This window comes from Ictidomys tridecemlineatus, chromosome 4, assembly GCF_052094955.1.
Source record: "Ictidomys tridecemlineatus isolate mIctTri1 chromosome 4, mIctTri1.hap1, whole genome shotgun sequence".
In the NCBI taxonomy this organism is placed as follows: domain Eukaryota; kingdom Metazoa; phylum Chordata; class Mammalia; order Rodentia; family Sciuridae; genus Ictidomys; species Ictidomys tridecemlineatus.
The window spans coordinates 5,047,031-5,060,720 of record NC_135480.1 but is presented as its reverse complement, the minus strand read 5'-3'; the positions used below and the strand labels follow the sequence as shown (position 1 = coordinate 5,060,720).

The 13,690-nt window shown below is 39.3% G+C and overlaps 1 protein-coding gene across 33 annotated transcripts in view; it reads left to right on the top strand.

The window, feature by feature from the left end:
- The window catches only part of Ppp6r3 (protein phosphatase 6 regulatory subunit 3), a 135,654-nt gene that overhangs the window by 71,120 nt on the left and 50,844 nt on the right, over window positions 1-13,690 (top strand). For all 33 annotated transcript variants that reach the window (XM_078045462.1, XM_078045458.1, XM_021731730.3 and 30 more), the window contains 3 exons: window positions 1,336-1,401; window positions 3,530-3,642; window positions 7,266-7,379. In XM_078045462.1, coding sequence (XP_077901588.1) covers window positions 1,336-1,401; window positions 3,530-3,642; window positions 7,266-7,379 — 293 coding nt within the window. The remainder of the gene's footprint in view (window positions 1-1,335; window positions 1,402-3,529; window positions 3,643-7,265; window positions 7,380-13,690) is intronic.

The window sequence follows — 13,690 nt, the reverse complement described above, 5'->3', positions numbered from 1 at the left end:
GGGGTAGGCTTCAGGTCTGATGAGTTCTCCATCAGGGCTCCTAGCTTCTCCAAGGTAGTCAGAAGTGCCCCTCCCACACAGGTATTTGGTGTCCTCTGTTTTAGGATATCACCTGTGAGACTTGTAAATCCATAATCTTGGGTCTTCCCCTGTCAGCCAAATCAGAATCTGCATTTGAGCAAGATTTCTAGGTGACTCATGTGCACATTTTAAATAGTTTTTTTTATGCACTCCTTTTGGTGGACATAATATCTTTATTTCATTTTTATGCAGTGCTGAGGTTTGAACCCAGTATCTCACGTGTGCTAGGCAAGCACTCTACCACTGAGCCACAACCCCAGCCCCTGAAGTACAAAGTTGGGCCTTTCCCTTTGTGCTGCCTGCCTAATAGCTTTTGTTTACATTTTCTTTTGATATATCCTTCCTGAGGAACCAGAGATGCTATCAGGGTTTCTTCTCTGGGCAAATTGTATTTGGTTTCTTGCTCTGTGCCTCCCACCTAGTCTATTTCCCTTTAATCAGTGGGATTTTTTTAGTGGAGTTTCTAGATGGTGAGCTGCCTTTATATATGCTGTTTCAGTTCCTTATGGAACTAATACTAAGCCAGCTGGGTTTTTTGTTTCTTTCTTTCTTTCTTTCTTTTTCTTTTTTTTTTTTTTTTTGCCATTACATGAGATCTCTTTGTTTTTTTCTTATTCTAACGCTCTTCATAGTTTGTTTCATTGCATTTCATGTAGCGACTAAGAAGAGATTGTTAGGATTGTGCTGGTGACTCTTTGCCAACATGATAGGGCAGATGAACTCTGATTCCATGGTGGCTTCACTGCCTAGCCCCTGTATTTCTTGAAGTGGGTTTGGTTTTGGAATCTAAAGGGCCCATTTTGTTCATTCTGTTTTTTCTTGACCCAGAAGCTTGTTATTAAGTATGGCTCTTATCAATTTTTCTGAAGCTAAGAACACATCTCTCTCACACAAAGTATGCACATTCCAACTTTCTTAACCCCCTCAACCCAACCCCTGCCAAAGTAAGACCCTTTGAATTGAGTGTCTAGATGCTACCCCATGGCTGGAGACTATGTGGATACTGTAGATTATGTGTAGATTATGTAGGTACTGTAATTTGGGGTGTTGCTGGTGTTCTTGGTTACTGTTAAAATAATATATTCACTGGCATTTTCCTTGGGGGACTTTTAATTTTCTGTAGTGTTCAAAGTCCAGAGAAACCCGTAACATTCTACTTAAAATGTGATGGATATTTCCAAGTGTGTTAATCTTCCTTGGGGCTTGAACAGGAGTCGCTCATTGCTATGATTGCTTCTACAATGTGTTTTGCAGTGGTTAAATGAGGAGAAAATCATCCAGAGGCTTGTGGAAATAGTTCACCCATCGCAAGAAGAAGATGTAAGTTCTCTTATGTGCCTATAAATTTGATTTTTAAAAAAAATACAGGCAATATTTATTTGAGCACAGAACATACTTGTTTGTATAGTCATGAAGATAATAGAGAAGGGGGCAGAACAGGCATTCCTTTTTTTTTTTTTTTTTTAATACCAGGAATTGAACTCAGGAGCACTAACCACTGAGCCCTATTTTGTATTTTGTTTAGAGACAGGGTCTCACTCAGTTGCTTAGCACCTTGCTTTTACTGAGGCTGGCTTTGAACTTGCCATCCTCCTGCCTCAGCCCTCAGAGCTGCTGGGATAATCTGTCATTCTTGAGTTGACTGTTTTATAAATAATTTTACATTTTGCTAGAAGCCAGAAAATTTCCAGAAATATGATACAGCAGGCCCCAGGGTTTCATGCTGAACCTGCTCCCTTGGTTACAAACCTCTTCTGTCCACACTTCCTTTTCTTGTATACCTGTTTTTAATGCAAACAATGTATTCATTTCATCCAGTCTGGCTAAAGTTTTGCACTTAGCAGTATCTTGGTCACCATCATACCCTTTGGTAACTTTGTTGTTTTCTTCCTGATCCTGGATTTAATGTTCCAATGGATTTGGCCTTTGCCCTGGATGCTAAAGATTGTCTTGGCATTGGAGCTTACAGACCGAGCCCTCTGCTGAGGAGTCACCTGTCATGACACAGTTGGTGTGTCTCTCTGAGGTCTGTAAAGTTGTCACCTCACTTATCAGGCCAAGCCATGTAAGACTGCCCGTGGTTGACCCTTCCACCTACAGAGTTCCTTCTGTCCCATCATCATTTCCCCATAGGGTGATGCAGGCTGTGTGGAGAAGCCTCTAGGTTGCAAATTGAAGCAGGGCAAAGGAAGAAGTGCATAGCCAGAGGGTATTCACTTCCCAGAGGTGAATTTTCTGTGGAATTTAAATGGATCTAACTGCTTCTACTCTGGTCCATTTAAAACCTTTTGGTACCTGGAGTTTATCCTAACCAAGCTTTGAAAAGGAGTGTGGTCACCTCCTCATTTCCTCTTGGGCTGTTCAGTACATGCTCTTTTGTAACATCTGTTGCTATTGCCAGAGTTGGCGTTCTAACCGCATCCCTGCATAGACCTGTGCTGTGTGCTAAGGGAGTACCCCTGGGCTAGTAGAACTCCTGCGTGGGGGCTAACAGGGGTGCTGAGCTCTCCTGTTGTGGGCCTGTTTTTGCAGGAACACTGTTCTCACATGTTGGAAGTGTGGCCACTGCAGAGAATGGTGAGCAGTGAAGAGCAGGGCCTGTTCCACTCTAGGAGTAATTTCTACAAACAAGGTCTATGGCACAACCTGATTGCTTAACATGTTGGTGGGGTACAGTCTCAAAGACTTCTGCAGCAAGTCTTTGAGAAAGACAAAGCACTGCTGACTTCAGCACCTCCCTGCCTTACTCTGAAGAAAGTTGGTTTTGCCTTTGGACTAACTTGCTGATATTCATGTTTTGTGTTAAGTGATAGATTGCAGGTTGAAGCTGCACTGACCAGTTACATTCATCAAGGAGTGTTAGACTCCTGATTCCAGTGGGAAGGTTTGGCGATCCTGGTGCCTTACCCCCTCTGCTAAAGTGGAACAGCACTCACTGTGAGCTAGGCTGTTTCACATGCCAGAGTGTAACACATGTGGATCCTGAGATTTCAGAACTTCCCTGGAAGGCAGGCAAGCCCACTCTGTACTTGGAGATACGGTTTAGTGCCCTTATCCATTGGTGTCTTACTCAAAGTTGTATTTCCTGTTGTTTGAGGAGTTTGTTTTTGTTTTTTTTTAAAGCTAGCATGTCCATGTGTTGATGCTGATGAAAGTGTGTTTGGGGAAGATATTCTTTCCAAGTGTTTAATTATGGAGCTTCTCCTGGTCAGAACTTGAATCACATGTGCTGCACCTAGCAAGACAGCAGTGTCCAGCACTGTAAAGGAAAACCCCTCAGCCTGAACAGCAAGTGCTTACATTGAGCTCCTTTCCAGATTGACTTCTTGCTCATGGAAGCTTATGGACAGTGTTAATTTGTGTTATTTCTTATGAAATCCCCCCCCCTTTTTGCTATAAGGTTAACTTCCAATAGGTTCGTAACTAAAACTGTACTTTTTTTCTTTAGCGGCATTCAAATGCTTCACAGTCACTTTGTGAAATCGTTCGCCTGAGCAGAGACCAGATGTTACAAGTTCAGAACAGTACAGAACCAGACCCCCTGCTTGCCACTCTAGAAAAGTATGTTTAAAACTCTGTTCTCATTTTTCTTATTGGTGCTGTTTGATGTGTTACCTCAAGAGTGACTGGTAAGTGAAGTGTTCCTGCTATTGGAATTGTGTCCTGAAAACACCTGTGGTGGTAAGAGGCAGGAAGCCTGCTTCTCATACAGCCTTTGTGGCACACAGTAGAAACCCACAGGGGATGAAGGTGAACGAGTGACCTTTATGTGTAGATTTCGAACTTGTCACATGTGTAACATAGAAGTCTACAGAGCCACCCTAAGATATGATACTCACATCAAAGCTGTAGTCAACACCTCCAGGAGCTTTTGATGAAGAATAGTCTTGGGTACATATGAATTTGACCCGTTTTAATTGGCAGTTTCTCAAGAAGATCTTCCTAGGGTTTACTGTCCTTGGGCTGACTAGGGGCGACCTGAACTCTTTCCAGATTGGGATATTATTTCGTATTTTTTTTTTTTCCTGGAAGAATGTTTACTGTCAACATGTGCAGACATTTGACCTGCATCCAAACAGCTAATAGTTATATTAATAGAGTGTTAATAATACTTATTCCAGTTATTCATCCAAAGTGGATTTAATCACTTAATTTATTTTGAGGCTGGGTCTCAGTAAGTTGCCCTGGCTGGCTTCAAACTTGGGATTTTCCTGCCTTATCCTTCCAAGTAGCCAGGATTACATATGTCCACTATTGTGCTTGGTCATACATACTCCCTTTAAACATACAACACCTTCTGCGTTCAAATCTTTAATATTATTCTTTAGATTGAACCTTCTAAAAGTCCCGTTTAGGTTGGTTAAAAATATTGAATATTAGCAATTTCATATTGTATACTATGTTGCTGTCCAGTAAACATAAAAGTCACATACAATTTCAATGCTTTTATATAAAAGTCTTGAAATCCAGCATGTATTTTACACTTAGCACATGTCAAATCAGATGAGTTCCATTTTGAGTGTCAGTTGATGGCCACATGTAGTGAGTGGCCTGTGCAGAGTCAACCCAAACATTTGACAGCTTAATAGTGATCTGAGTTCCTCAGGCCACCACAGCCCTCCATCTACATAGCTTTATTTGAGCCAAATGTATGAGCCAAAGAGCCATTGGGGTTCATGTTTCTGCTTGCTTTTGTAATTAAAACTCAGTCAATAGTAAGTTCTTGAATGAAGATAAGTATATGCTCATTATTTGTATCATGCAATATTAAAGTAAATTTTCTCAAATACAAGGACCTAATGAGTCAGTGGCCAAATAAAATCTCCACTGCACTTGGCAGTGGAGAGACCATCTCTCATTGTGCTTCCCACAGTCTCATAGGGAATGGGAATCAAACCTTCCATCTCCTGGTGTGTTCTCACATTGTGATGGTTCTTTTATTGTCCATTGATTATGAAAAACACAGTGACAGAAGACTTCTGTGAGTTTAAGAAACCCTTGTTAATCATCATGGCATCTGTATATATTTGGTAAATACATTATATAATAATGTAAAGTATCTATTTAAATGTAATTATTTCATAACAGTGTAGATGATTTTTAAACCAATCTTCTGGTAGTTCATAATATACAAATGAATTGCCTAATTCTGTATTACAATGGCCAGGAGCCCACAGATGGGGTACTATCATGTGGATGAATATAAGTTTGTACTCAGAGTTGAGTCTGAAATGAGCTGAGGATAAAGAGAATGGTAAAGAATGTGGTTAAGTGGGCTAAAGTGTTTAGTAATCTAGCCTGGGAGGCAGTCTGGGCTTAAATGAGTGCATTCCATTTAGTAGCTCTGGAAAATTTTGGAGTTCAAATATTCTTTATGTGAGTGAACAGTTATTTTTGGATTGGACTATATGTGTCTTTATCCCATTTGAACCAATTTTTTTTTTTTAAGTGGGTCTTTTCTGTGGCCACCTATGTAAAAACAGAAGCTAGGAGGGAGGAGCCATTACCCCATAGATAGGGTAAAGAACCTAGGTGGCTTCATGAATAAATTATTGGTGTTTACCAGTAACTAAGCAGAAAAGTGAATATATTCTCTTGTGTAAATAAATGCCTTTTTATGTAAAGAATGTGAAGGCATTTCCTTTTACCTTGTTTGATAAGCTTAGTCCTTGAGGTTTATGATTTTCTCTGTATTTGAGGATATTTGTGTTTAGGTAAGACTCCAAGTATGGCATATCCACTGTATCGTTGACTATTGATGATCAAGGTTTTGCTGTGTTGTTTTTTTCCATCACCAATTCTTTCATGAATAAGGCAGCCTTCCAATTTGATGTAGCCATGAAATACTCAGGCCTTTTAGCCTTTAACTTTAGGTCTTAGCAGGTGTGGAAGTGTGACATTGCTGTCTAATAGAAAGAGTGCTCTTGCTGTTGGATGAGGAGAACAGGTACAGGTGTGTGCTCCAGTACCCTCCACCTGGAGTGAGCCACCTTTTGAAGAATGTACATATATACTGTAGAAGGCAATCTGTTTTCCAGTGCACAGTTCCTGACCTGTATAGATTCTATAGACTTCAGTGTGTTGTGTGACATTTACAGTACTCTTGGCTATTGGTCTTCCAATCCATTTTGGTGCTGCTCTGGGAGTGTGGGTCTGAAACTGACTTCCTTCAAGGGGACCCTCTGAAGTTAACATTAGATACCAGTTTTATTTGCTTCTCCCTAATAGAGATTCTTTCTTACTTGCAGCTTGAGTCTGGAAAGAGATGGTTAGTGAAACTGTTGTGCAGTGCAGTGAGTACAGCTATACCTTGGGATGTCTGGCAACTTTCCAGATGAGTAGCCAGGGACAATCTAGCTATGTGTCACATTTATAAGGGAGATCCTTTTCTTAATTCACATAGATTTGGAAAATTACTGAAATATATTAAGAAGTTTTCTTGGAGGGTATCCATTATGTCTTCCATTGGTTGTGATCTTGCATATGTGAGAGAGAAGTGGAATGGGAAGAGCCTGCAGAGAATGCTTTTGGGGTAATAGGTTACCAAATTTTAACTATAGAGTAAAAGGCAGTGATTGATGTTCTCTTTTACCCATTTTAGAGCTTTCTTAATTCTGCATTCATACTTTTGTGGGAAAACATTTATGGTTTCTAATTTGCTGTTTTGAAAAGTGTTCCTCCTTGGGGCTGAGGCTGTGGCTCAGAGGTAGAGCGCTCACCTAGCACGTGCGAGGGCCTGAGTTTGATCCTCAGCACCACATAAAAATAAATAAAGATATTGTGTCCAACTACAACTAAAAATAAATTAAAAAAAAAAAGAAAGAAAGAAAAAAAAGAAAAGTGTTCCTCCTTATGTGGAGGTGAGGCGTTCTAAGTCTTTTTATCTCCCTCAGCTATCACCACCACCTTCATCTGAGCCAGAGGTGACATCCAGCCTTGCAATACTTGTTGGTCTCAACAAGATTACCAAAGTGACACAGGGCCTAGATTATTTTGCTGGGAGGATTGGGTAGGAATCAGTAGCTATGAGAGTGGTATTTATAATCACAAACACTTGCCTCCCTTAATAAGTATATCAAAGTAAATTATGTGAAACAGAGATGCCCATGTGCAGTAAGCCCTTCTTGAGCTATTGTGTGACATGATGTTGCAGTCAGTACATTACTGTTGATTTGTTTCCCTAGGCAAGAAACCATCGAGCAGCTTCTATCAAATATTTTCCATAAGGAGAAAAATGAATCAGCCATAGTCAGTGCGATCCAGATTCTGCTGACTTTGCTTGAGACACGGCGACCGACGTAAGCTGTCCTTTTATCATATGAAGTGATCCTTGTTGTTTTTAGAAGTTAACCGACGTAAGCTGTCCTTTTATCATATGAAGTGATCCTTGTTGTTTTTAGAAGTTAAGTTAAGGTCTTGGTAGATAAGCCACAGTAGCATGCTCTTTAGTGTCAGGTGATGAATCTTCTGTGTGAATGATAATAGTTATAGGATTGCTGTGTATCATGGGGGTGCAATTGAAAATGTGGTTTGATAAATATTATTTACTAGCATTATTTAGACTCTAGTTATTTGGGTTTATAGTACTTAGAAATATTACTGAAATAAAAGCTATAGTAGGCAAATCAAAACCATGGATAGTGGCTCAAACACTAAGTAGCTTGTTTCTTGTTCATGAAAATTATAAGTGGGTGTTCCTGGATGGTGGGCAGCTCTCCTACAAGTGTTGATTCAGGGACTGTTTGCATTTCCTGATTCTTTCTGCAGATCCTAACTTTGGGTTGTTTGTTCTGGGTTTTACCTGTGAGGGTGCTGCAGTTTCGGAGGCTGGTTAAGACAGATGGACAGGTGGCTAAGGTTTTAAGAAAAGATTTCTGCTGCTAAGTATTTCACAATCAGGAGTATAGAATGTTTTCCCTATGTGTAGCTTCCTGTCCCTGAACCATTCTTTAGGTATGTGTTTTGTTACTCTTGACAGTTATCTCCAGTGCTACTGCACTTACTTTTTGTCACAGTTTTCTAACTGCTCTTGAAGCAAAAGACATGTGTATGTAACTGTTTGGGAATATGTGGTTTACAGATTGGAATTTTCCCTACCTCACTGCATACCTCCAGTGAACCAGGGGACATGAAGAGATGGAGAGTCTGCCCTTGGCATGTGGAATCTTTAGCCATCTAGATTTTTTATTTATTTGTATGTGGTGCTGAGAATCGAACCCAGAGCCTCACACATGCTAGGCAAGCACGCGACCACCGAGCTACAACCCTAGCCCCGGTAAAGCATAATTTAAGTCATATAATCAAGAACTTAAGTTTCATTAATCAAATGGTGCAAGACTGCCTTGCTGCTCATGCTTTAAGGCCATCACACCATCTCTTTCCATCAGTGGATTAAAAACATATCAGGTTGTACTGTGAAGCTTATACAGACTACTGTGACTTGAAATAAATAGAAGAAAAAGCCTAAAGTTTTGCATAGGAAAGTGAAAAAAGACGCATAATTGTATCACTTAAACAGAGCACAGAAAAAAAGAATAAAATAAAAAGTAGAGGAAAGTTTCTGACCAAAAGGAACTTTGGTCCTCACATGAGAACGATTTACAAAATTCCAAGCAAGATCAAGTTTTAAAATAAGACTCAGATCTTAGCTTTATCCTGATAAAATTTCTGAATCCTAGGTGAAAAGAAGTCTTACAAATGTCTGGATAAGGAAAATAGGCTACTTGTAAATCCAGTCAATTGCCAGGCTTCTCATTTGTAAGCTGAATAAATATTGGCATTTAAGGGCATGGCTGTGAGCCCAAGACACTCTGGATGTACAAAAGCAGAAGAGGCATGTTCACCCCCGTGGGAACTCAGTTCCTGGGGTACAGTTACTTAATGAGGACTTCACCAGAACCAAACAGAAAAATAAGAATAATGAGCTTAAGATAGGGAAATTATACTGGAAAGTTATGGTCAAGAACAGGTAGAGCCAAGTGCAGAGTTGCATGACTAGCTACTTGGGAAGCGAAGGAGGAGGATCACAAGTTCTAGATCAGCCTCCACAACTTAGCAAAACAGAAAAGGACTAGGGCTGTAGCTCAGTGCTAAAGTGCTCCTGGGTTCAATCCTAAGTACCAGAAAAGAAAAAAGAAATAAGTAGAGGTAAGTAAGTTAATATCATAAATTTAAATGTTAAGAATAAACAATTGAAAAAAAAGGATAATTGAAACAGGAAGTCAAATGTTGAAAAAAAAATGAAATGATTCCAGGTTATTTGAGTAAAACTCAATAAGAAGGGGTAAGTGCATATTATGGTTCAGATCTTTAACTGTGGCAGCTGAAGTATGTTTTCATACATAATTTCTTCATCTTGATAAAATTACAATTCAGAGAGATTTTTTAAAATAAACATTGGAGTAATACTTTATTTAATTCCTGGAGTATCTGAGTGTATCTGAGGGTCAGCAGAGTGAAGAAACCCTGGGAGGTATGGATACCCAGGTGATTGGCATACACCCGCAATCCCTTCAGAGAGTACTGGGGGGGGGGGGCGGACGCTAGAGAGTGAGAGCCGCCACCACAGGCCACCTTCAGCAGTGGTGAAAGGCAGTTTTTCTCTAGGATTCTTCTCTGTTCTTGTCCCAGACTCCTAAGCCCCTGAGGAAAGGGAAACAGCCCCTTTAACCCTGAAGACACAATGAAGACCATTTGTAATCGAAGGAAGAGACCTGGGGTGGGGGTAGGGGGGGCTTCTATCCTGTGGGAGAGGCTAGAACACATTTTGGTCTAGACCACAGAGATAGAACACATGGTCTAGACCATTAGAGATGCCCTACCTCCACAGCCTAGGGACCCTCAGACTGAGGCCAAACCAGAAAAACACAGTAGAGCATCACCCCACCCTGTCCTTCTCCTCCAGGCCTCCAAGTATTAAGGAACAAGTAACAATAGTTTGAGACCATAGGAAAGGCTAGTGTGGGGAGGAGCCAGCTTAAAGAGAAGATCTTAAGCTAAGGGTGGAGCAGACATAGAGGAAAAACTTGGCACATTGGCCCTAATCAAAAATGCAAAGTAATTTGAGACAAAATTAAAGTCTTTAGTGCACTGAAGGAAATCAGAGTAACAATAAAACCCAAACCTAGCTCAGCTGCTGACTAGATTGATTCATCTGGACTCCTAGGAAAAAAGGTGGATCCATTCTTGTGTAAATGCTGTGTCTACCAATTTCCACTCTCCTACTCGGATGTCCATCTGTCAACCAAAAGTTATAGATGAGAAGACTCCTAACAAAGTCTTGAGAGAAAGTATTAATGTACCTCAACTCAAAAATGCTAGAACTGCCAGAAAGAGAATTTCATATAAACATGATCAACATATTGAAGGCATGTGGGTAAAGTGGGCAGTATGCAAAGAGATGGGGATCTACAGACATGCTGGAAATGGAAAACAGTAGCACAAATGAAGAATGCCCTGGGCTTTTTGATAAACTTTGACATAACTGAGGAGAAAATCAGCACGGGATATCAGAAATGATCCATAATGAAATACAAAGAGATAAAAAAGACAGTGACCTGAGCAAGCCCAAAAGTAATGACATGGCATCAGGAACAAATACAAAATACAGCAAGTTCTAATATTTTCTGATGAACCAGGACTCCTTGGAGAAATGGCTGTGACTAGGACAGGAAACATACAAGATGAGTCTGGAACATCCTATAGCCACAGAAGATAAGGAAGTACTTAGAGAGAGAGAGAGAGACAGAGAGAGAGAGAGACACACACACACACACACACACACAACAGCTATCTAAGGGAGTGGGTAGAAAGAGCTCCTCATAGCCAAAGCTGAAAAAATTTGTGAAATAAAATAGTATTGTATTATAGCCAAAATTATAAAATAACCTGTCCATAAATTCATAATGATATAAATGTTTGAATAAAATAAATGAGAAGAAGAGAGAAATCTCTCTCTCATAGAAGATTTCCAAATAGGTTTTGTAGGTACTCCATCCTCAGGAGTTAGAATGTAACTTCCAACTCTGTAAAGTGTGGGTTGCATATAGTAACTTCTTTAAAGAGAATGCAATATGGAAAAGAAGAATAAAAAGTACTTTCTCATTAGAGAAACCTGACAGACTGCCTGAGCCAGATAATCAGTCGACTGCACGTTATGTCATGTTGGCAGTGTGTGTCCCGGGTAGTGTGCACTGAAGACGGCACTTTACCTTGTGGTCTCCCTCTCAAAGACCTCAACCATCAGAAACTACCAGAACATCCTAATGGGGAGACATTCTGCAGACTACCTGACCAGTACACATCTGTGAAAGTAATCAAAAAGCAAGAGGCTGTCAGAGGCAAGAGGTGAAGGAGACATATAACTTACGATGGTATCCTTGGTGGGATTCTGGAATAGAGAAAAGACATTAGGGAAAACTTAAGAAAATCTGAATAAAGTATGGGTTTTATATATCAATATTGATTTGTGAATTGTGATAAATATATAGTACTAATTTAAGGTGTTAATATGGAAAATTGGGTGTGGGTTGTGTGGGAACTGTACTCTTCATACTTTTTATGTATAGGTAAAATTATTCTAATAGAAGTTGATGGAACATTTAGACAGAAAAATCTTAAGAGTACAGAAGACTTGGAAGACACTAGCAATCAACTTAGGCTGATTGACACCTAGAATAATCTTTCTGCAAGAGCAGAGTGCACATTCTTTTCAAGTCATATGGAACTTTCACCAAGTGTCTTAGTCAGCTTGGGCTGCTATAACAAATCACCATAGCCTGGAGGGTTTACCAGACCTTTCTCCGGTCTGGAGGCTGAGAAGTTCAAGATCAAGACACTGATTTTTAACTCTTAAATTTATTATTTCTTTGATTTGTGTTTAATTTGTTCTTTTTTGTTCTTTGGTTTTTTTTTTTTTTGAAGGGCAACCCACTCTTGTTTCTCTTCATGAGGGCCCCACCTTTATGAACTGATTATCTCCCTAAAGCCCCTTCCTCATACCTTCATCCTGGAAGTTAGAATTTTAACATAAGAATTTTGAGGAGACACAAGCATTCAGTTGATAATGTGGATATAGGCCAGTTTTCAGCTATGAGACAAATTTCAAATAATAAAAATCATGCAATATACACCCTCTAGATCATAATGCACTTAAAGTATGAATCAATATAAAACTGATTTCTGAATTAGCGTCAAATATTATAAATTAAAGAACACACTGCTAAATAACCAATGTCATAGAAGAAAGGAGAAGAAAATATTATCAGATACTTGATATGGAAACAAAACATACCAAAGTTTGTAGTATACAGTAAAAGCAATAGAGGGAACTTTACAACATTAAGTGATTGTATTAGATTAAAAGGAAGAACATGTCAGTAATTAACCTCTCTCCTTAAAGACACTAAATGATAAGCTGGATGTAGTGCACACTTGTAAATCCCTGCAACTCAGGAGGTTGAGGCAGGAATAATGCAAGTTTGAGGCCAGCAACTTGGAGACACTGCCTTCAGAAAAGTACTGGGAATGTATCTCAGTGGTATAGAGCCCCTGGGTTCAATCCTTAGTACCCCCTTCAAAAAACAAAACCCTAAAGAACAAATTAAACACAGAACAAAGAAATAATAAATTTAAGAGTAAAAATCAGTGAACTTGTAACTTACTGAGACCCTGTCTTCAGATAAAAAGTAAAAGGGCTAGAGATGTAGCTTTTAGTGATAGAGCACCCCTGGATTTGATCCCCAGCTCTGTGGGCTAGAGAGAGAGTAGGGGTTGGGTAATTCTAGAAGTAAGAAGAGAAAAAAATCCATGAAACCAAAAGCTGGTTCTTTGAAAAGATCAATGATAAACCTTTAACTAGCTTGAGTAAGAAAAAAAATAAAAAGATACAAATTAAAAAGAAAAACAAAAAACCACAACAGTATGTAAGAGTAACAGCAGTAAGAGGGCTGCCAACTGTTCCTATGGACATTAAAAGAATAATAACAAATAAATGACAAACAATTTAGGGAAAGAAGTAATTTAACTTCCTTGAACAAATGCCAAAGATCATTTTTGTGTTGCACATTATGTAAAAATTAACTCAATGGATGGTAGAACTAAACAATGATCCTAAAATTATAAAAGTTCCATGAGGAAACAGAAGGAAATCCCTACAGTCAGACTTTTCTTATATGTATCACCAAAAAAGAAGTAGGTGGCATTAATAGTCCCATATCCGTTAGAAACTGAATTCATTGTTCAAACCTTCAACAAAAAATTTCCTACTCAACTAGAAAGGCTCCATTGATGAGTTCTACCAAATATGTAAGGATTTCAACAGAAAGTAGAAGAGGGAACACTTTCCAACTCAGGTTATAAAGAGCACTCCACTCTGAAGCTCAACAAAAACAATATAGGAAAGAAAAGTGTACAACAAGATTCCACAAGAGCTTAGATGCAGAATTCCTCAAGAAATACCAGCAAGTCAAATCTAACAGTCTAACAATGTATTGGAAGTATGATACTCAAGATCAGTGTATCTTGGGAATGCACAGTTCTTGTGTCCTTCAAATATCAACAAACTAATAAAACTGATAAAGCCCTTCTATGAGAACTCCATTGGTAGCCT